This window comes from Rhinichthys klamathensis, unplaced genomic scaffold (assembly GCF_029890125.1).
Source record: "Rhinichthys klamathensis goyatoka isolate OS25496 unplaced genomic scaffold, OSU_Roscu_1.1 h1tg000373l_1, whole genome shotgun sequence".
NCBI classification, from domain to species: domain Eukaryota; kingdom Metazoa; phylum Chordata; class Actinopteri; order Cypriniformes; family Leuciscidae; genus Rhinichthys; species Rhinichthys klamathensis.
Window position 1 is genome coordinate 257346 of NW_026606880.1, and position 23734 is coordinate 281079.

General features: G+C 39.6%; 1 protein-coding gene across 5 annotated transcripts in view; it reads left to right on the forward strand.

Moving 5' to 3' along the window:
* The window catches only part of LOC130069642 (forkhead box protein K2-like), a 69601-nt gene extending 52235 nt beyond the window's left edge, over nt 1-17366 (forward strand). For all 5 annotated transcript variants that reach the window (XM_056233646.1, XM_056233645.1, XM_056233648.1 and 2 more), the window contains exons 7-14: nt 4564-4755; nt 8081-8225; nt 9366-9512; nt 9662-9855; nt 10600-10799; nt 12005-12250; nt 12337-12549; nt 16980-17366. In XM_056233646.1, coding sequence (XP_056089621.1) covers nt 4564-4755; nt 8081-8225; nt 9366-9512; nt 9662-9855; nt 10600-10799; nt 12005-12250; nt 12337-12549; nt 16980-17182 — 1540 coding nt within the window. In that variant the 3' untranslated portion in view covers nt 17183-17366. The remainder of the gene's footprint in view (nt 1-4563; nt 4756-8080; nt 8226-9365; nt 9513-9661; nt 9856-10599; nt 10800-12004; nt 12251-12336; nt 12550-16979) is intronic.
* The last annotated feature ends 6368 nt before the right edge of the window (nt 17367-23734 follow it).

Sequence of the window (23734 nt, forward strand, 5' to 3'; positions counted from 1 at the left end):
TGTGGTCGAATGTGTTCAAACAGCCACAGAAGACCGTCTACATTACGGGAAGAGCTCTAGACAGACGGGATTGAAAGTTTATCGGCTGGAGACCCAAGTTTGGTTTGAAGACGAGAAACGCACAAATCCAAATGTTCTCTCCCCGTTCCTGATTTCTAACAAACACTCACAGCGTTCGGCTGGTCTTGAGTCTGTCGGAGCAGAAACTAAAGCTGATGTTCTCTGTGTGTTTTCCGTCGTCTCCGGTCGTGTTCATATGCAAATTGCGTGAGTTTATTTTATCCATTAGATGGAAAGATCTGAAAACACACACATTCACCCACACACAGACCCTCCCCTCGAAGAAACCAGGACAGAAGTGGCTGAAAGTGGACAAAAGAGACGGATTAAAACACCAGGTGTGAGCGGGAACGTGTCTCCCTCGTCCACTTGTGACCCGATCCACCAAAACACATCTTAACACCAGGTGTAAACAGAGCCTAAGATTGAGTGCTTAAAAATCACACACTTCATGATTTTTTTAATGTTAACAGAAAAACACTCCAAAGTTTGGGGTGTTTGAGCAAACCATGCTTTCTGTGTGAGATCACTTGTATTTTTTTGTAGAATATTTGAGTGTTTTTTGGGTATCGTGGGAGAGACGCAAAGGAGATATGCAGGAACAAGTCTGTTCGGATCTCTCTCACACACACACACACACACACACACACACACACACACACACACACACACACACACACACCACACACACCACCCACAGGGAGGAATGTGAGGGGTTGAGATCCCAACATTCCTGTTTTAAAGAGCCCCTCGTAGTTGCCATGACTGAATTGTGCTTGAAATGGCTGCTTGGAGCAGAAACACAGTTAAGATTTTATCCTGAATGCTTAATTACATTTGCATCAACAAAACAATTGTTGGATATATGACAAAAGCAACTGGCAAAGATTAATGACGGTTTATTGAAAGAGTCAAGATTCTGCATGTTTGAGAGTGGTTATTTTCTTCTCTGAAACGTACTTGTTAAAAACGGCTGTACTTTTAGTTTTTCATTCACATTTTCCAAGTCTTGTGTTTGTAAATGACTTGTGCTATGATTCACTAACCATTGTTATATTAGTATTATTTATACACAATATATTATAGTTTATAATTATAGTTATTCATATTCAGCTTTTATTGTAATATTAAAGGTTTAATTTTTAGTAGTTTTTGTCATTTTTATTTGTTTTTATACTTTTTAAATATTGCTGTTTATTTTTTATTTTAGCTGTAGTTCAGTTTCCAGTTAGTAATTTTTAGTGGTTTAACTTAAACGTATTTCAGTTGGTTGCCAAGGGAACATTTTCGTTAAAGTTTTTCATCTAGGTATATATCTTTATTTTATTCAAGTTTAATTTCAATTAACAAATGTTTTTAATAGTTTCAGTTAACAATATACTGAGTGTTTATGTATATGTTGTTGGTTATTGGAGCTCATCAACATGATTGTGAAGTCTTACTCATGAATATTTCTTCATTGGTGGTTTTTGCGTTTTAGTTTCAGGGAATGTTGTGGTTAGACTGGAGAGGAATTTCTGTAAATCACTGTCGTGTAAAACATCAAAATCCCGTTCGAAGTGAAAGAATCCTGTTTTCAGCAACGCGAGCTGAAGAAATGGACTCATTACTGCAGAAATGTCCCGCAGATGTTGTTGATAAAGCGTCACGAGCTGCTCGTTCATGACCGGTGCGGGTCTGAGTGAACCGTCACGTGAGAAATCGCAAGAAGCCAGAAGGACCAGAGTTTATCTGTCAGATCATGTGGTATTCTTAGCCTTAGTCTTGCTGGATGTGAACAATTTTGCTTAAATAAAGTTAATTATTTAGTGTAGTTTGTGCCACATTTTCCTTCAGACTCTAATCAAGAGCAGATTTGCTCCTACAGAGATAACTAACACTTTACATTAGTTAACATGAACAATGCACAATACTTTTATCATTTATTAATCTTAGTTAGGCTAATCTCTGCGTTTAGTTAATGAACTAACATGAATAAATGATAAGATTGTATTTTTATTAACTGACATTAATCAAGGTTAATAAATTATTTTTTAAAAATCGTTCATTGTTTGGTCATATTCGCTAATACATGGACTAATGTTAACAAATGAAACCTTATTGTGAAGCGTTACAGCAATATCAACACCTGTATCTACTGAAAAATACCAGTTTAATGACCTTAATTTGAAAATTAGCGTAATGAAAAGGACAACTATTGTCGTTACCTAAAGAATAAAAGCGGGAGTTTGCAAAGGAACAAAAACTAGGAAAAACTAAAAACAATTAAAGAACGAGGATTCGTTTAATTTGACATGTAAAAGGTTAGTTTCTGGTTTTGTTGCTGCGTTTTCCCCCCTGATTAAATCATCAAATTGGTGCTGTGTTTTAAGGAACGAAAGCTACAAATAATGTGCAAAAACTAAACAAAACTAGTCAACAAAGATACAAACAAAAATAAAACCTTTTGACATTTAAAATGTCACTGAAATAGATCAAAATGTAAGTATCTGATATAACAAGCATCAGATTGTATTTTGCAGCCTGAAGAATTTCTTTTTACGTTGAAACTGATTTCAGATCAGCTCCTCGCGTTTTAATTCCCTTAAAGCCGAGTCTTAATGTTGTTGGCAACTTAACTCAGGACTGTGTTTATTCCAGACACGCACGAATGCCGTCTCTGTTTCTGAACGAGAGCAGGATTGAATCCTCCTTTCATTTGTTAGTGAATAAGCAAGATAGTCTTCCGCTGTATTCTGGGATAATTGAATACGCTGGGTGTGATTGGTGTGTGTGTGTGTGTGTGTGTGTGTGTGTGCCAGGCCTGCAGGGGCCTGGCGCAAAGTTTAGGACAAGGCTTGGCACAAAAACACGTCACCTAGTGCCAACCATATGGACCGTGACGCTAAAAGAAAAGGAGAGAAATGGCCCTAGTCCATCAGACGTAGCGCATCGCTTCTGAACTCCTCCAAGGGTGCGCATGCGTGCTTCAAAGACGGCTTTCTTTTCGTTTCGTCCTCCGTTTTAACAGGTTGTTGTTTATAAATGAAAGGGATATTAAAATGTTGTGAATCTTTTTACTATGTCAGTAATAGTGTCATAACTTTGAGCAGCTTGAAGCGATGGTTGAGAAATACTGCACATATTGCTGTTTATTGGTGCATATAAGTTAAAGGTATTATTAACTTTTTTGTTTAAATAAAGGCTTTTTTAAACCGCATTTATTTGGGGAGAATTGTGATGTTGTTTATTGAATGGGGTGTAATAATAATATATCGTGTCACAATATATCGCAATACAAAAATTCAACGATATGTATCATGGATAGTGACAAAAAATGAAAATTACTGCGTGAGAGAAAACAGAGTTTTAGTGTCAGTGCCACATTAAACTACTGTATGTAATGTTGAATATGATGTATAATAATGCAATGGGGGAATATTTGTGGGTCGTGATAATGCCAAATGTCTGATGTTACCAGTAAAAAGTTGCATTATTTTAAATATATCTAGTCAGTGAAAGAGTGAAAACATATTCGTCTACAATAATTCAGTATTTTCAGCTTGAGAATCATGAATATTGTTGTTTTGGTGTCTCTATTGTCCTGTGCGTTGGGTTTCCAACACTATTTATTTCCACACACACAATGTAAAACCAAATTTAGCATTTTAATCAACAGTAATTTTTGTTAACCTTTTATTATATATCTTGGAGTATCGCAATAATATGGTATCGTGAGATGAGGGTATCGTTACACACCCCTGTTATTGAACGTTTTTCAATATTTTGTAATGTTGTACTTTTTTTATTGTGTGTATTGTGATTTGCAAAGCTACAATAACCGGTTTGAGTGTGAGCCGTGTCATGTTTTCATGGACGAGGTGACTTGTTTACTCCTGGGGCTGTTTGTGTTGAGACCGAATATTAGTTCATCAAGGGGCGTCTAATTTTAGCATCGCTTGGAGATCCACTTATACTCCTGAGCTTTATTACCACAGTCATCTTGGTCATAAGAAAACTTGTGTCTGAAACACATCGAGGGTGTTTACGTGCGTCTAATAATCGCTCCCCGATTACACTTATTAAACCGACTGCTGCACATAAGGTCATATAAACATAAACGTCGTGAACTGTGCTCTTTTATCAGGCAAATGTGGACACACCTAGAGCTTTGCCTGTCTGTGGTTTCGTTTTGCACGTAAACAACTTAAATATCCCTACAGGAGCTTATTCACTGGACCTCATTTATGAAACGCGAGCAGTTTTTATGCATTAATTGTTTAAAACATTCTCATGTAAATGAATATTGTCACTTCAGACCCTCTTCAAATGTTAAACGCACTGTTTTCCACCATACACAGTACACACACACACACACACACACACACACACTCCACCCATGTGTTTTGAAAGTGTGAATCTTTGTTTTGGCTGCTGTTCCCCTTCCTGGTTTCATGTTGATGCTTGTTTGATCCATAAGGATTACATCTCTTTAGTTGATAATTGTCTTTCTCTCTTTCTCAGGTGCACATTTCGGTTCCCCAGTACGAACATCAAAATCACGTTCACGGCACTGGCGAGCGTCAAGCGTGAGAAGAGGGAACCGGAGTCTCCGGTGAAAGCGGTTCAGCCACAGATCTCCCCTTTAACCATCAACATTCCCGATAACATCGCTCACCTCATGAGCCCCTTGCCCTCGCCCACCGGCACCATCAGGTACTCACTCACTCACTCCTTCACTCACTCTCTCGCTCACTCACACACACACTCGCTCTCTCACTCACTCGCTTACTCACTCTCTCTCTCACTCACTCTCTCGCTCACTCACTCCTTCTCTCACTCACTCTCTCGCTCACTCACTCTCTCACTCTCACTCGCTTACTCACTCTCTCACTCACTCTCTCACTCACTCACTCTCTCACTTACTCTCTCGCTCACTCACTCTCTCACTCTCACTCGCTTACTCACTCTCTCACTCACTCACTCTCTCACTCACTCTCTCACTCGCTTACTCACTCTCTCACTCACTCTCTCACTCGCTTACTCACTCTCTCACTCACTCACTCACTCACACTCTCACTCACTCACACACTCTCTCGCACACTCACTCATTCTCTCTCTCTCTCACTCACTCACACTCTCACTCACTCACTCATTCTCTCTCTCTCTCACTCACACTCTCTCGCACACTCACTCTCACTCTCACTCACACACTCTCTCGCTCACTCACTCGCTCGCTCGCTCACTCACTCACTCACACTCACTCTCTCACTCAAACACTCACTCTCGCTCACTCTCTCGCTCACTCACTCTCTCACTCAAACACTCACTCTCGCTCACTCTCTCGCTCACTCACTCACTCACACAAACCCTCACTCTCGCTCACTCTCTCGCTCACTCACTCACTCACTCACTCACTCACTCTCTCGCTCGCTCGCTCGCTCGCTCGCTCGCTCACTCTCTCACTCTCGCTCACTCACTCACTCTCACTCACACACTCGCTCGCTCACTCACTCAAACACTCGCTCGCTCGCTCACTCACTCACACTCACTCGCTCACTCACACTCACTCTCTCACTCAAACACACTCGCTCACTCACTCACTCACACTCACTCACTCCAGGGTTCCAGACTGCGACCATTTTTTGAGAATGTGCGAGTTAAAATGTTATGTGGTCGCATTTGGGCGAGTGGACGCTTGAGCAACAGAACGCCGTTGTATCAGCTGCTGCAGTCCGTAACTTATGTTCAAAATGAACGAGTAGGCATCATGAATCCATTTTCCAAACCGTGTTTTTGACTTATTCTAAATCACTACGGTACGCCTATAATAAGTGTTTATATTCGGACTATTTTATCCCGGGGTCGACTCGGCTGCGGAGTAGCCCAGTGCCTGCGTGACTCGTCATAGACATTAACGGAGAGAAGTTCCGTCTACAATGTTCTTCCGCAAGACACGTGCAGTTTATTTATTGACGAACGTAGACGTCACGCGCATTGCACACTGATGGTGAAACGCGCCAATTACGAATTCACGAATTAAGGCATATAAAAATTATAAAAATGGTCTCACGAATCACAGAGCCCCCTCCTCCTACGTCTTTTCAGCGGTTATATTTTCCTCTGTTGAGCGATTACTCTCATGATCGCTCGACAGAGGAAAAGGAAATTATTATAAAATGCAGAAGGTAATTGGAGTGTGAGATTTCTGCTTTTTGTTACAACTATAAACTTTGATAACGAAAAATCTGTATCAGTTTATTATAATACTCTAATCTTTTAAAATGTAATGCATACATTTGAATGTTAAATGATTTTTAAAAGATAGAAAGATGATAATAGATAGAAAGATGATAATAGATAGATAGATAGATAGATAGATAGATAGATAGATAGATAGATAGATAGATAGATAGATAGATAGAATATGATTCAAATGTAAATAGATAGATTGTATATAATTCAAATGTAAAATGCTTAAAATTACAGATTAAAATTACTGTCCAAAATCCATGAAAATCCTGAAATTTGGCAATGATAATTAATATATTACAGGTATTTCTGCTGCAACCCAGAAAGCCTTTGCTAGCCTTGGTCCATTAAAACCACTATTCATCAGCATGAATTGATTAATCCCATGGCATGTAGCAGAAAAAAAAAAAAAGGTGCGACCAAATCATATGCTGGTGCGACCAACTGAGAAAGTTGGTAGCACCAGTGCAACCAGTGGAAAAGTTAGTCTGGAGCCCTGCACTCACACTCACTCGCTCACTCAAACACACTCACTCGCTCACTCAAACACACTCACTCGCTCACTCAAACACACTCGCTCACTCACTCACACTCACTCTCACACACACTCACTCACTCAGGTTGAAAAGTTAAATGATTTATGAAAATATAAGGGATGCTCGATATATTGGCCACCATATCGGTATCGGCCGATTATGTTCATTTTTTATGTTATCGTTACCGGCCCTATTAGAAAATGTGGCCGATTTAAAGTGATAAATGTATTATTTCCTTCAGCTGAGACGCTTCAGATGCACTGTGAATTTCTTGAAATATGATTGGAATCACCTCAAAAAAGGAAAATACAGTAAAGTGCTTAATACATGTGCAGCGCAAGTCTGTCATATAAGCTACATAACATAAAATTATAATAAGAACAAAAACTAAAGTCTCTCCATTAAAAGCCATGTCACAAGCACACAATTATGATGTAATCAGGCTCTCAAAAATTATATAAAAATTTGGATTTAGATTTACCAACCAATATATCGGCTTTCAAATATTAAGAATTATCGGTTATTGGTATCTGCCAAAATGTTCATATTGGTGCATCCCTAAAAATATAACACTATTTTTATGATGTTATTGTCAACGTGAACCTGAGAATATTTTCAGTTTTAATTGTAATTGCATTTTTTGAAAAATTAAAAAAAAGAATTAGAAGAAAAGTCTATTTTGTAGTATTTTGTATTATATTTATACAGGCTTTTACAGGCCATATATTATATTTATATATCGATATATACTTTAACTAAACAAAATAGAAATGTTGAATTGGCAACTAACTGATTTAAAAAAAAAAAAAAATTTCAGAGAACATTTTGTTTAACTTTTTTTTTAATTTCATTGAATAATTTAATAGTTGTAGTTAATGAAAACACTTCCTGAAAGATGAGATATAACTGATAAAGCAGAATCATATGGGAGTGTTTCTGACCTGTGAAGCTTCCAGGCGAGTTGAAACTGAAGCGCTGATGTTCACGCTTCATCGGGGTTGGTGGCGTTTGAGTGTCTGCGTTCGAGTGTGTGTCTGCAGCTGTGTGTCTCCGTTCGAGTGTGTGTCTGCAGCTGTGTGGCCTTTATGGGCCACTTCTGATTTGAGTGATTTAATTGAGTTTGGCTCCCACATAAATGCGGCAGTTTCCTGTTCTGCAGGGAAAAGTAAACTTCCTCCTTCCATCTGTTGGCATAGGCCCGTTTCACTAAATGATTTTGGGAGTGTATGGTAATGTGTGTGTGTGTCCCTCAGCGCTGCTAACTCGTGCCCGTCCAGTCCGCGGGGTGCGGGATCCTCCGGCTACAGGCTGGGCCGAATCGTGCCTGACCTGCAGCTCATGAATGACAACTCTCAGTCCGAGAACGACAAAGAGGCGTCAGAAGGAGACAGTCCAAAGGTGCCGAATCTCAGGATGAACATCACTACCGGACTCAAGTTTGGGAAAAGATGATTGGTGTTTTTTTTTAAGATGTTCCTTATGCTCACCAAGGCTGCATTCATTTGTATGTAAATTGTTATGTGAACAGTAAAATTTGGAAAAATTACTATTTGAAATTACTGTTTTCTATTGTAATATTATGTTAACATGTAATTTAATCCTGTGAATTTTCAGCATCATTACTCCAGTCTTCAGTGTCACATGATCCTTCAGAAATCATTATAATACGATGATTTGATGATCAAGAAACATTTATGATTATTATCAGTGTTGAAAACAGTTGTGCTGATTCATAGTTTTGTGGAATAAATGATACACTACAATTCAAAAGTTTAGGGTAAGTGAGATTTAAAATAATAATAATTTATTAATGCTTTAATCCAGCAAGGATGCATTAAATCAAAAGTGACATTACAATCTTTTATTACGAACTATTGCAAAGGCATTTATAATGTTTCAAAAGATTTCGATTTCAAATAAATGTTCTTTTATATCTATTCAGCAAATCATTCTGAAAGAAATGTATCAAGGTTTCAACAAAAATATTAATCAGCATAACTGTTTTCAACACTGATAATAATCATAAATGTTTCTTGAGCATCAGATCATCATATTAGAGTGATTTCTGAAGGATCATGTGACACTGAAGACTGGAGTAATGATGCTGGAAATACAGCCTTCATCACAGGAATTAAAATTACATTTTTAAAAATATATTTGAATAGAAAAGTTATTTTAAATATTAATTTACAGTTTTTACTGTATTTTTGATCAAATAAATGCAGCCTTGCTAAGCATAAAAGGCTTAATTCAAAAACAAATCATAATTATTCCCAACTTTTGACCGGTAGTGTATAATGGAGAAAACTGTCCATCTATTCTAAATGACCCTGAATGATCTTTAGTTCATGGTCAAATCTCTCTCTCTCTCTCTCTCTCTCTCTCTCTCTCTCTCTCTCTCTCTCTCTCTCTCTCTCTCTCTCTCTCTCTCTCGCTCTCTCGCTCTCTCGCTCTCTCTCTCTCACTCTCTCACTCTCTCTCATTCTCTCTCTCTCTTTCTCTCTCTCTCTCTCTCTCTCTCTCTCTCTCTCTCTCCAGGACGACTCCAAGCCCCCGTACTCGTACGCTCAGTTGATCGTGCAGGCGATCACGATGGCGCAGGACAAGCAGTTAACACTAAACGGCATCTACACACACATCACCAAGAACTACCCGTACTACAGGACGGCAGACAAGGGCTGGCAGGTGGGGAAAGTTTTCTAAACTATAGGGAATAAACTGTGATAATGTGAGAAATGTTGAAGGTGTCTGAATCAATTTTGGTTTGACTGTATCATTTTACAGTCATATTGGATGATTTCAGTTGACCGTGTGAATAAATGTCTCTGTTTCAGAACTCGATTCGTCACAACCTGTCCCTGAATCGGTACTTCATCAAAGTCCCGCGCTCACAGGAGGAGCCGGGCAAGGGTTCGTTCTGGAGGATCGACCCGTCGTCCGAGGGCAAGCTGGTGGAGCAGGCCTTCAGGAAACGCAGGCCGCGGGGCGTCCCCTGCTTCAGAACCCCGCTGGGACCCCTCTCGTCCAGGTCCCAACACTAGCCTTTATCACATGCCATTCACACAACTCGAAAGTGTTGTTTATAGAGCACAAGTTTAACACAACCAACGTGCTTTACAATACAATTTAAAAAAAAAGAATCAATCAACACAAATCAAGTATCAAAATATTAGTGGATTCATTTTCATGCCGTGTATTTTTGCTTGTAAAAATGTCACTTAATCTTTATTTTTGTCATAAACACTAGTTATGGTTATGGTTATCTTAAATGTTGCATTAAGCACTGTTTAAGACGTTGGGGTCGGTAAGATGTTTTAATGATTTTGAAAGAAGACTTGTGTTCACCAAGGCTGCATTTATTTGATCAAAAATACAATAAAATCTGTAATATTGTGAAATATTATTAAAATTGTAAATTGCCGTTTTCTATGTGAATATACGTTAAAATGTAATTTATTCCAGTGATCAAAGCTGAATTTTCAGCATCTTTACTCCAGTCTTCAGTGTCACATGATCCTCCAGAAATCATGATGATTTAATGATCAAGAAACATTTATGATTATTGAAAACAGTTGTGCTGAATATATTTTTTAGCAACCTTTTTTTAGGATTAATAGAAAGTTTGAAAGAACAGCATTTATTTGAAATCACTTTTGATGTCCTTGCTGAATAAAAGTATTAGTTACTTTGAAGTAAAAAAATCTTGCTGGCCCAAACGTCTGCAGGGTAGTGTATGTGAGATGTGTTCTGATGTGTTGGTGTTTGATGACAGGAGCGCCCCGGCGTCGCCCAATCACGCGGGCGTTCTCTCCGCCCACTCCAGCGGCGTCCAGACTCCCGACAGCCTATCACGCGAAGGCTCACCGGTTCCCATGGAGCCCGAGCCCGCCTCGGCTCCGCCCCCTTCTGCTGCTGCTGTCCAACCCAAACTAGCCGTGATTCAGGAGGCCCGTTTTACCCAGAACACCTCAGGTACTCCGTCACAGATGAACACACATTCACTTGGGCTGATCTTTTAGGCTCAGAAATTCATGATCTTTATCTTTCATTTCTTGACATTAGAATTTTTTCTTTGGTTTCAAAGCATTAACAGTGGTTTAAAGTTTTTGTGTGTATATATATATATATATATATATATATATATATATATACACACTGTTTTAAATTTAATTTTTTACAACTGCTGTTAATGCTTTGAAACCTATTTATATATAATGCTATATTTCTTTTTCATAGTAAGTATATTAATTTTTTTTATCATTAATATTATCTGTATTAGTCTGATTTAGATGATTTTATAAAATTATAAACTACTCTTTTTTTTTTTTTTTATATATATATAATTATTTTTGTTATTAAATAATCACCTCTTACCAATATCAGTCAGAATCTGTGCATCAATATTGTTTAGTAGTCTACAATTTCACTAACTTATTAGTTTGTTTTTTAGTCTGAGCCTTAAATAATAAACTATTTGTTTTCATATTAATAATAAATAATAGCACAGTTTTCTTCTGTATCAGTCAGAATCTGAATCAATGTTGTTTATTAGTTTACAGTGAAATTGTAGACTACTAATTATTTGTTTGTTTGTTTTATGAGCCTTGACATAATAAACACTTTGTTTTCATATAAATAATAATAATAACTAATAAACCGTTTTCATCTGTATCAGTCAGAATCTGTGCATCGATATTGTTTAGTTTACGGTGAAATTGTAGACAGCTATCTGTTTGTTTGTTTTATTATTATGAGTCTTAACATAAATAATAACCGCTTTGTTTTCATATATAAATAATAATAATAAATATTAAACATGCAGTTTTCATCTGTCTCTATCAGAATCATTGCATCGATATTGTATATTAGGTTAAAGTACAATTGTGGACTTCTCTTTGTCTTTGTCGAACACAACCTCTTACTTTTACCAGTCAGAATCTGTGCATCAGTAGCATATACCAGTTGACATCAGATCCCTAAGCGTGTGCATGTCTCTCTCTCTCTCTCTCTCTCTCTCTCTCTCTCTCTCTCTCTCTCTCTCTCTCTCTCTCTCTCTCTCTCTCTCTCTCTCTCTCTCTCTCTCTCTCTCTCTCTCTCTCTCTCTCTCTCTCTCTCTCTCTCTCTCTCTCTCTCTCTCTCTCTCTCTCTCTCTCTCTCTCTCTCTCTCTCTCTCTCAGTGTCTCCCATCACCACCCAGCCGGTCCTGATCGCGGTCCAGCGCCCGTTGACCCAGTCGATGAAGCCCGTGACGTACGCGCTGGCCACCCCCGTCACGTCCTCCACGTGTGCGCAGCCGCTGATGCAGACGGTGCACGTGGTCCACCAGATCCCTGCGATGACCGTCAATGCCCTGAGCGGAGCCAACCTGCAGAACGCCATCAAGACAGAGCCGCTGGAGAACGGGGAGTACGAGGAGGTCAAAGGTGACGAGCTCGGGTCAAGGAACGTGAACTGGTTTTCATTTCTTCAGATAACGTTAGTAACAAACATGTGTTCTGTCTCTCTTTAGTCAAGGTAGAGTCTGTTCCTGGCATCGCTCACGGCTCTATAGGCTCAGCCAATAGGATCATTCAGAGCAGCGCTGGAGCCACGCCCCTTCAAACGGTTACCATAGTGCAACAAGCCCCATTGGGTCAGCACCAACTGCCAATCAAAGCCATCACCCAAAATGGCACTCATGTAATGCCTATTGCCACGGCAATACAGAGCCAGGCTAACTCAGGTATTCCATTATTAATGATATAATCAGAGGAAGGATATTATTGCAGAACAGTGGAATTTAAAGTCCCCCTGTAGTCAATCATTTTATCACTTAACTCTTCTTTGATCACCGAAATGACATTTGAGGTTTTTTTTCCTTGAAAAAAAACTTCTTCATGCCTTAAAATAGCTTGAATGTAACTCTACACCCTTGCCTCATTTAGTATGCGTGGGTCTATGAATATGCAAATGAGCCCCGCCTCCACTCACTCACTCAGCTCAGAGATCCACTGGTTGACGATCACACGTTGATCTGATTGGTTACAAGGTAGTTTGTGACGTCAGAAACACCAGCGATTTCAAACCGTGTTTTTGAGACTGTCTTTGATTCACTGCAGTTTTAAGGAGGAAATACTCAGCAATGCTGTCGACTTATGAATTAAAGACAAATCATGAGCAAATTCATATTTAAAAAAAAACCCACAGAAATATAAACAACATTAAAAACTTGATTTTAACCACAGGGGGACTTTAAATACAATTATTTTTTTGGTTTTGTTGTTGTTCACCTTCACGCATACATACATACTAGGGCTGTCACTTTTGTGAAAAAATCCTGATCGATTTTTGAGACATAAACGTTCATTGAATCGATTGTAAAATCGATTTTCCATGTCTAAAGACGTTTCCATTTTCAGGGCCAAATATAGGCAAATCCACGGACTACTAACAGGCATTAGGACGAACGTAAAGACAGCAATATTTCTGATGATTTATTGGCGTGAAGTTTCGTGCACAATGACAAACAGGAGTGCAAGATTCTCGAAAAACAATAAGCAGAGTGGACTCCCATAACATCAATGAAAAACATTACTGCAGGCTGTGTTTACGATTAGAAATGTCAAACAAATTTCGCCTACGTAGGCGATTGTAGGCCGAATCTGTATCTGTATGCACGAGACTGTCTGAATACCGGCGGAATTCACATTTTTGTTGTAAAGAGACACATTATGCAGAAGTATAGTATAGTTTGTATGTGTGTTTGTCAGAGCCTGCAGTTGCTGTGTGACGCGCGTTCGCTGTGGGCGTGTCGTGACGAGCTGGACGCGCTCCGAGAGAAGGCCGTTAAAATCGATTCCCTATTTTCGTTTTCGATACTTGTGTTGGTTGGGCCGATCGATTGTGCAATCGCTTTTCGAACGTAAAGTGACAGCCCTAATACATACATGCATATATATATATATATATATATACACTCACCGGCCACTTTATTAGGTACACCTGTCCAACTGCTCGTTAACACTTAATTTCTAAGCAGCCAATCACATGGCGGCAACTCAGTGCATTTAGGCATGTAGACATGGTCAAGACAATCTCCTGCAGTTCAAACCAAGCATCAGTATGGGGAAGAAAGTTGATTTGAGTGACTTTGAACGTGGCATGATTGTTGGTGCCAGAAGGGCTGGTCTGAGTATTTCAGAAACTGCTAATTTACTGGGATTTTCACGCACAACCATCTCTAGGGTTTACAGAGAATGGTCCGAAAAAGAAAAAACATCCAGTGAGCGGCAGTTCTGTGGGCGGAAATGCCTTGTTGATGCCAGAGGTCAGAGGAGAATGGCCAGACTGGTTCGAGCTGATAGAAGGGCAACAGTGACTGAAATAACCACTCGTTACAACCGAGGTATGCAGCAAAGCATTTGTGAAGCCACAACACGCACAACCTTGAGGCGGATGGGCTACAACAGCAGAAGACTCCACCGGGTACCACTCATCTCCACTACAAATAGGAAAAAGAGGCTACAATTTGCAAGAGCTCACCAAAATTGAACAGTTGAAGACTGGAAAAATGTTGCCTGGTCTGATGAGTCTCGATTTCTGTTGAGACATTCAGATGTTAGAGTCAGAATTTGGCGTAAACAGAATGAGAACATGGAACCATCATGCCTTGTTACCACTGTGCAGGCTGGTGGTGGTGGTGTAATGGTGTGGGGGATGTTTTCCTGGCACACTTTAGGCCCCTTAGTGCCAATTGGGCATCGTTTAAATGCCACGGCCTACCTGAGCATTGTTTCTGACCATGTCCATCCCTTTATGGCCACCATGTACCCATCCTCTGATGGCTACTTCCACCATGTCACAAAGCTCTAATCATTTCAAATTGGTTTCTTGAACATGACAATGAGTTCACTGTACTAAAATGGCCTCCACAGTCACCAGATCTCAACCCAATAGAGCATCTTTGGGATGTGGTGGAACGGGAGATTCGCATCATGGATGTGCAGCCGACAAATCTGCGGCAACTGTGTGATGCCATCATGTCAATATGGACCAAACTCCCTGAGGAATGCTTCCAGCACCTTGTTGAATCTATGCCACGAAGAATTGAGGCAGTTCTGAAGGCAAAAGGGGGTCCAACCCGTTACTAGCATGGGGTACCTAATAAAGTGGCCGGTGAGTGTATATCACGCCATTACGTTAATTTTGAGATGACAACACGTGACGTCCTCGGACTAGGAATTATGCGATTCTATGGCAACACTATCAACGCCTAAATGAATCTGCAGTGGTCACCTGGTACAAGTAGGAGCTCTCAGAAAATTCCCAGCTTACAAGTTGTAATTACGAGCTCTATGAGGACGTGAACACTTTTGAACACAGTTGAAATCTCGTAATTACGACATGGCGTGAACGCACCTTTAGATTCTTATGTTAAATGTCTCTTTCTGTTTGTTTTGAAAACATATAATCCTGTTACAGCAAAGTATAAGTGTGTTCATTTGTGTTATCCTAACTCTGCATGATTATATTAATTTAATTACCGTATTTTCCGCACTATAAGGCGCACCGGATTATAAGGCGCACCTTCAATGAATGACCTATTTTAGAACATTGCTCATATATAGGGCGCACCGGATTATAAGGCGCATAAGATACTGCAGTCAAACGTTTGACTGGGTTTGCGTTATGCATCCACTAGATGTGCTAAAGGGAATGTAGCGAGTGCGCGGCGCCGGAGACGAGGCGTTTATTAGTAAGCGTGAGCGGCGCGCGCTGGGGCGGGCACGTAACTCACATTCGCAGCTCATATGAGTATTCATGTGCGGCGGCTCGCTGACAGCAACAGCTGGCTGTTTTGAATGAGACGACCCGGTTACTGTGAACTGGGAGCGCTTTATGAACATTCTGTGACGCGCGAGCAGCGCCGGGGACAGTGTGTCTGTTCGTGTGTCTGTTAGTAAGAGCGAGTTCGCGGGCGAATTTAACCCTTTAGGCGCCAGAGGTTTTTTCCTAAAACGTTCGATTTTGACATCTCAATTTCAAAAGGCTATATCTTAAAAGTGATAAAAGATAGAGACTTTCTGTATATTAGACAAATATTAAGGATGACCCAAAGTTTATGTAGGGATTACATTTTTCCATCTATTTAGCATATTATGACGTCATATGGTGGCGGCAATCTTGGATTATAGAATTTTCATGAAAAGTCACATGTTTTAATGATAAAATGCAGCACTTCTTTCCCCCCAAAATGTCCATCACCTTCTGTATGTTATATTGCACAATACTGAATGCTCAGGTATATAGTAAGTAGTAAACAAACTGTGTAAATCATTACCAATAAATGGTAGAAACAAACCGAATGCATGTAGTGATGGCCTTTTGCTGTAGAGATTTTCCATTTACTAAATACAGTAGGCACTCTGATTCCATGTATGGGGCACATATATATTATTCATATGACATACAAACACAAGTAGACAAGACCTGTTTAGTTCAAATGCTCACTCGCACAGATCATGAGTGACATGATACGAGCAGCGCGGCCAGATCTGCCTCGCGCGCGCGCCGAGTGTGCACAGCTCGGACTACTGTCATTGTCATTGCGACTCCTCACCCTGCCTCCACGTTGCCTCCTAACTGTCCTATGAATACTTCGACCTCGTCTAACATACCCAGTGGCATTAGACAAAGTCTCCACCACAATACTGTCGCCGCGATTGCGGAGAGGATCTGATAACATGGCTCACTCGCACACTAGCTCCGCTTTTGATCTCACTGATTCAATGCGCTCTAACTCGAACATTTTGTATAGAAACATGACGTTTTTTTGATTCGGGGATGAAGTATGACATGTCTACCATCCAGTGGAGGGGAGGTCGAACGAAATTTGACACCCAATTTGACAAAATCGGCCGTTTTATTCAATGCCTCATCTTGTCGAGTAAACTCGACCGTGGCGCCTAGAGGGTTAATAATGTGGAGCGTTATTAACCAATTGATCCATATATAAGGCGCACTGTCGTTTTTTGAGAAAATTAAAGGCTTTTAAGTGCGCCTTATAGTGCGGAAAATACGGTATTTGCATTTCTCTTTTTTTTTTCTTACTGTATGCACTTTAAGACTTGGGAGGGAATCTTATGTTAAATGTCTCTTTCTGTTCGTCTCCAGTGTCGAGTCCGTTACACATGTTGGCCGCTCACGCCTCGGCGTCCGCCTCTCTCCCCACGAAGAGGCAGAACGGTGAAAAAGCAAGCGAGCCGCCGGAGAGCAAACGATTGAAAACCGAGGACGAAGAACAGAAAATCACCTCTGACCCGAACGGGACCGCCGCGGACACAGACTCCACCAACCAGCACGGCAGCCACAACTAGTCACCCATTAAACACCACCACTGTCCCTCCTTCTGTTTTTCTTTTTCCTTTTTTTTTTCCTCTCATCACGGTTTCTCTTCCATCCAGCTCATGGTGCCAAAACTGAAGGCTTTCAGGCTGGACAACCGCTGTTAACCTTTTCAAGTGAAGCAAAAATAAATTCTAACGTCAAAAAAAAGAAAAACCAAACGCATAAAATAGTGTCCGTTACTGTTGTAATATGTTGTTGTGTTTGGCAGCAACCAGCTGCCTGTTTTCCGTTTTATGACTCGAGCCTCTGATTGAACAAGAACTCGCACCCCGAAACACAAGAGCAACTGCCATCTGGTCCGTAACTGGGCATTTTATTACAGACTTTCACAGACCCTGCAGATGTCGTCCGATCGGAGGCGTTTGATTGGCTTGGATTCTGGATTCTCTTGGTGATATTTAGGATCTCGTGGCCAAAATTGGAAGCATCTTAAAAAAAAAATGGAAAAAAAATAATGCACTCTCTCCCGGATGTTTTGCGACGTGCGATGCCCTCCGGATGTGCAGATGTTGATCCTCTCTCTGGACCGTCGGAACCCGAAAGATTCTAGAACCTCCGGAACCCTTGTGTTGTTCACAGTAGACTGAGAATTCCAGAACTCCTGCTCGTGGAATCTGGATCTCTGACAGCGGAACACGGGCTTCCATCCAACATTCCAAAGTTTGGCATTCAGATTGTGGAGGGGTGGGGGAAGGCCAAGAGGATGTCCTGGAATGGAATTACACACCATGAACCACAAATAGGTTGATGTTTTTTGTTCTTTTTTAATAGTGCACACTAGGGCTGTACGCGGAGACTGTCTTCAGCCAAAGGGATCAAAATATTCCGAAACACATCACATATTCCTAAACTTTCGGCAGCTAGCCTGACAGCATCCCCCACAATCCCCTGCAATTGTCGTAGTGGATAATATGCAGTATTTTTGTCGTTCATACGTGGAGCGTAGGATCTGGGTGTGTTTTCATTTATAGAGACGTTTTAAAAAGTAATAATAACAATAACGATATATAAGCAGCAGCAGAAGAGGACGTGGGACGCCTCGTCTCTTTTCCGCTCTGTGAAACTAAGCGTAGTTTCTTTTCTAAGATGGAGAAAAATGTATTAATGGAGTATTTCCTTCCTATGTTTTTCCTTTGTTTATTTTTAAATCTGAGCAAAACCGGCTTTGTTACTCTGACATATTTTCATACATGCACAGATGCTCGAGCGGACGTGTCATTTCCATGTGTAGTTGAACTGTTTTCATCCAGCTTGCATGTAACGGACTAGACAAACATACCTGATCCGGCGATTTAAACGTAATCCAGAAGAAGAAGAAAAAAACACAAGAACCTGCTTTGAATCGGACCAGATCTGCACTTGATTAGACTCCTTTTGTTTACTTCTCTCCCCTGTTTTCTTTGTTTCGTTCCCTTTTGTTTTTAGGCTGTATTGGTGTAGGCCGATTGTGTCTGCTTAATGATTTGATTCTGGTCAGGCCCATGAGTCTGACTGATTATATATGTTTCAAACAAAAGCAAAAAAAAATATGATTGATGTTTGTTCTGCTTCAGTGGGTCAATGCTTTTTTTTTTATAAATTAATTTAAAACCTTACGCTGATGATGTTCTTGTCTTTTCTTTGATTAACTTAGTCTTGTCATACGTAGACATATCGCATATATTGGTGATTTTATGTTGTCTGTAGGGGTGAATACAAAGTTTGGGACTTTAACAATTTTTATGTTTTTTGAAATAAGTCTTATGCTCTCAATGCGGCATTTATTTGATCAAATACAGTAAGATATTAATATTGCCATTTCAAATAACGGTTTTCTAGTGCAATATATTTTAAAATGTAATTTATTCCTGTGATCAAAGCTGAATTTTCAGCATCGTTCAATGTCACACGATCCTTCAGAAATATTCTGTTATGATGATCAAGAAACATTTCTGATTATTATCAGTGTTGAAAACTTTGAACAGTGTTGGTGCTTATTATTCATGTGGAAATTGATGCATTTTCTTCATTTTAGGCCAAGATTTGTCTGGCTTGTTGCACCACATGATGTCATATATTTTCTAATTCTCAAACATTAACTTACATCCGTGAAGTTGATGCTAATTAAGATCACTGCAACATAATTCATTATTTGAACTAGTTTTTCAATTACTGTTAGTTTCATTCTAATCTCTGTGGTTTTGAAAAGCAAGATAGTTTTCTCAACAACACTTGTAAAATTAAATATAAGCTTATAAGTTCAGTTGAATTTAAAGTCCCCAAATAATGGCCGTCTTCTCACTAAGATGAGATGTGAAATCCATAATTTTCAGATTTCTCTATGAGATGACAGCTGAAGACATTTAAATTAGAAATGTAGTCATTTCTCAGATGACCACTGTGTGGCGCTGATGTGTAAGCGTTCTGTGTGTGGCAGCAGAACTCAAATGGCTTCTGAAATGGTGCATTTCAAGTCCTGTCGTCCAACAGATGATCTTAACCTGATGTATTGGTAATCTGGTTTAGATTTTTTTTTATACCCGACAGAAATAGTTTAACCTTAGCCTCTTTTCATAAGGTGAATCTCTTGAGAATACAGATCTCTTAAGAGCACCGTTATTAAAGATGATTTGATTGACCTGTACGACCCTCCTGAGGGGCTCGTCCTCTCCAGGGTCCTCTCTCGGTTGAGTTTTGACCTCTTTAAGTGCTGAATTTGAACATGCAAGATGGTGTCTCGTCTGTTCAGCCTGAGATTTGCTATAACGGCCGAAACTGGTTTTAGTAACTTAAAATGACATTGCATTCGAATATAATAGTGGTTTGGTGTTTATCCGTCTCTAGTAGATCATGATTATATTTAATGTGATTAAGATTTCAGGTCAGTTTTAATGCAATCCCCTGAGAGTTGACCGTTGAGGTGCGGTCATTTTTACCCTTGCGCGGCAAATTTTCGCAATCAAATTCCAATCATTTCGCGTGAGGGTGAAAAAGACTCAGTGTTGCCAACTTAGCGCCTTTGTCGCTATTTTTAGCGACTTTTTAGACCCCTTTAGCACATTTTTTCAAAAAAGCGACTAGCGACAATTTTAGCGACTTTTTGGACAAACCTCAATAACCTCCAAATGTTGCCAGTACTGTCCTGCGAGCGCGAGGTCTTGCTTTCTCCGTGTCGTCACTCTCTCTCACTGCGTCTCCTCTGTTCAGTGAATGGCTGAGAAGAGCACACGGCCGCTGACAGACGCGAATGAGCAGTGTTTTTCCATGGACTTATCACTTATCTGCTTTTCTTTTGTTTTATATTTAAAGAATTTAGTTTGACCATTCAAATTGTATGTCTTTTCTTGTGCTTATTACTTGTAACACTCACTAGCACAGAGCTTAGTTCATCCGGTTCCCTAACTCTCAATTCAGATAATGTTCCACATAGGCCTATAAAAAATATAATCATTCACTATATTATAGCTACTCGTTCAATTGTCTGACAACAAAAAAATAGGAAATGATAACAGCTTTATTTGACATTCGGCTATATTATATTGAATAGAGCATTAATTTAGAGAGAAAACGCACTAGGCTGACAGAACGCAAGTACGACGCGATGACGCCATTAATATGCTAATTGACCTATGACGTAATTTAGCGACTTTTAGGGAAGGCCTTAGCTACTTTCCTTTGAAAATAGTTGGCAACACTGGAAAAAGTTGCACGCGCGGATTTCTCTGTTGTTAAAGTTCTAGTTTATCGGCAGCAATCTGTTTTTGAAAGTGATTTCCTTGTGAGCTGTGCCTTGTTCATTGCTACTCTAATGACAATGGAGCTATTTTTTTTTTTGGCTGCGAAATTCGGTATGACTGTTACCCTCAATGTGTCGCTTTTAGTAAAGTGAACGCAAGTTATTTAGCTTAAGCTATTCATCAGGATAGATAGGCTACTTGATTTGAGTTTTTATGCAGTTTAGGATTAAATGTTCTCGATATTCTTCATGGTAGCCTCAGACAGCATGAAAAGGCAGCAGAAGATCACAGGTAACGCTGTCGGATAGAGCGCGAGACTGTGGGAGGTAAATTAAGGCTGATGAACACATCTCACTGTCACACAGGCGTGGGAGGAGTTGCCATGGCGACCGGGAGCTGAGTGATGCTGATGGAAGGAGACTGTGTGTGTGTGTGTGTGTGTGTGTGTCAGACGCTAGCATCCGTTTCCAACACACCTTTTCCTTCTCCTCTAATAAAGCAGGACCTTGAGCTGAACTGCGTCTGAAAGTTCATGACAAACTCACATCTGCTGCAGAAATTACTGGACGTCTCAGGCCACGTATTGAAAGAAAAGCCAGAAAGGTATCGGGACAGTTTTATGCATGAACACGCTTTTGCTTTGAGATGTTTTGCTCAGCAGTTGTAAAAGAGGAACTTTTAAGTATGAATTATGATTCATCTCTGTAAGCTTTTGGAATAACACACTTCTCTTTACATACTTTTCTTTATGCAGATTTCCAGTATATATGGAACAGAAGACCTATACTACATTTGCCAAAATGAGCAAGTATACAACAGAGTAGCCTACGCTACGTATCCCACAATGCAATATGTTTGACTTGAAAAGTGCTCATATTTGGTAAAAGGGAGAATTAATACTTAGGCCTACTGGATACAAATCCAAAAAGGAGGGAATACAAAGATATAAAATTCATTACATTTCGATTCATTATAGGTTCATGATTATTTTATTGTTTTGAAATACTGAGAATATGAGTTTATGAAACCTACAACTACTATAGCCAACTATACATATTATCGTTTTATCACAGCTTTATTTGCTGGATTTAAGTATATAAGGTAAAGCAATCTATATACTATATAACAAATCTCAACTGCTTGATCGTTTAAATTGTCACAAATGTAAATATTATCGCACAGCTCTATATAAAGTTGGATAGATACATCCAATTTTACACACACATACATACAGTTTTGCCTACTGAAATAAAGCTTTACTATATATATAGTTAAATGATACTATATGGCATGAATATATTATGATAGTGTTAACATTAGCATCATGATTTTCTGTAACGCTGCTCTAAAACAATGTCTTATTGTGAAAATAAAATTGACTTGATTTTTACTTTTTCAATATGTTGCGTTTTATAGTTAAATATAGTATTTTTCCTGATAGCGATAAGCTCGTCCCAGACCCCTATAGATCATCTTGTGGTGCTTTAAGAGCTATTTTATCCTGACGCTAATCTAGATCCTCTGCTAGCCCACAACCCTCTTTCTGACCCCGACACAGAGGTCAGCGGGAGATTAGCCACAATCTGATTATCTCGCTGTTGTTTTGCTAACAAGCTTCTTTGGCTATTTGGCCAAACTTTTTCAATAGTCTGGGTCAATTTTTAGTTAAGTGTCCATCTCTGTAGCCGAGGTTATATATTTTCATCTTCTTTAAAAAAGTGCTATGGTATCGGTACCATGGTCATACCATTTTGAGTTTGTGTGTGTGTGGAATGGAAATGTACCATTTTCATTAGGCTGGTTACTCGACACCGCTTTCAACTAAAAACGTAAAACTTTGTATGCGTTTTGGCCGTCCGTTTACACGACAACGGCGTTTTGGCCGAGTGAAAACGCAAAGTTTTGAAAATGGGTTTCAAAGTGCAAGTTTTTGAAAACGTTCTCCGTGTAAACAACAAAAACGCGAATCTCTGAGGACGATGACGTCATGCACGTGCGTATTATGTGTTTAGACTCTATAGTGTTTCATCGCCATCTAGTGGCCTGGCATCAGAATACAGCGTTTTCAGTCGTTTTCGTGGATCCGTGTGAATGGGGATCGTTTTGACAATGGTGTCGTCTGTAGGCCTACGTGGAAAACTCAAAGGAAAAACTTCTCAGTTTTAAGCATATTGTTGTCGTGTAAACGCACCGTTACTTGGTAAAAAGAATCATGCTACCAAAATACCAAGGTATTTTGAACATGGTACCAAAACATTTTAGTATTTGAGGTCAATAAATTTGACTGTCAAGGATACATGAGGTTTTCACTTTCATGAAGATATATTGTGGTATTGGAGAATTTGGGTTTTTTAGGTCACACATCAGCGATGTACTAAAAACGGAAACGTTTTTCCTTTGCCTTTTTCGCGCACAGATGTTGTCAAAACGATCCCCGTTGACACGGATCACGAAAACGACTGAAAACGCTGTATTATTGATGCCAGGCCAGTAGTTAGCGATGTCACTTTGTAAAGAATTACTACACTCCTATAGACTGAACATGTTATACACGTACATTAGCTCAACTTTTTTTCTTTTTTAAGTGTTTTTCTAGTTTTACATGAAACCGATAACAGTATAGTTTTCAAAAACTTGCATTTTAAAGCTGCAGTCCGTATCTTTTCCTCTTTGTCGCCATCTCTCTGTTTGAAATCTGTAACTGCAGTGATTCGCGGAATTATCATCTTTACGTGGGTTGTAAATCGGCATGAAACAGCGCGGATGAACACAGTGCTTTGAGGCGAGGCGAGTGCTGCTGTCAGT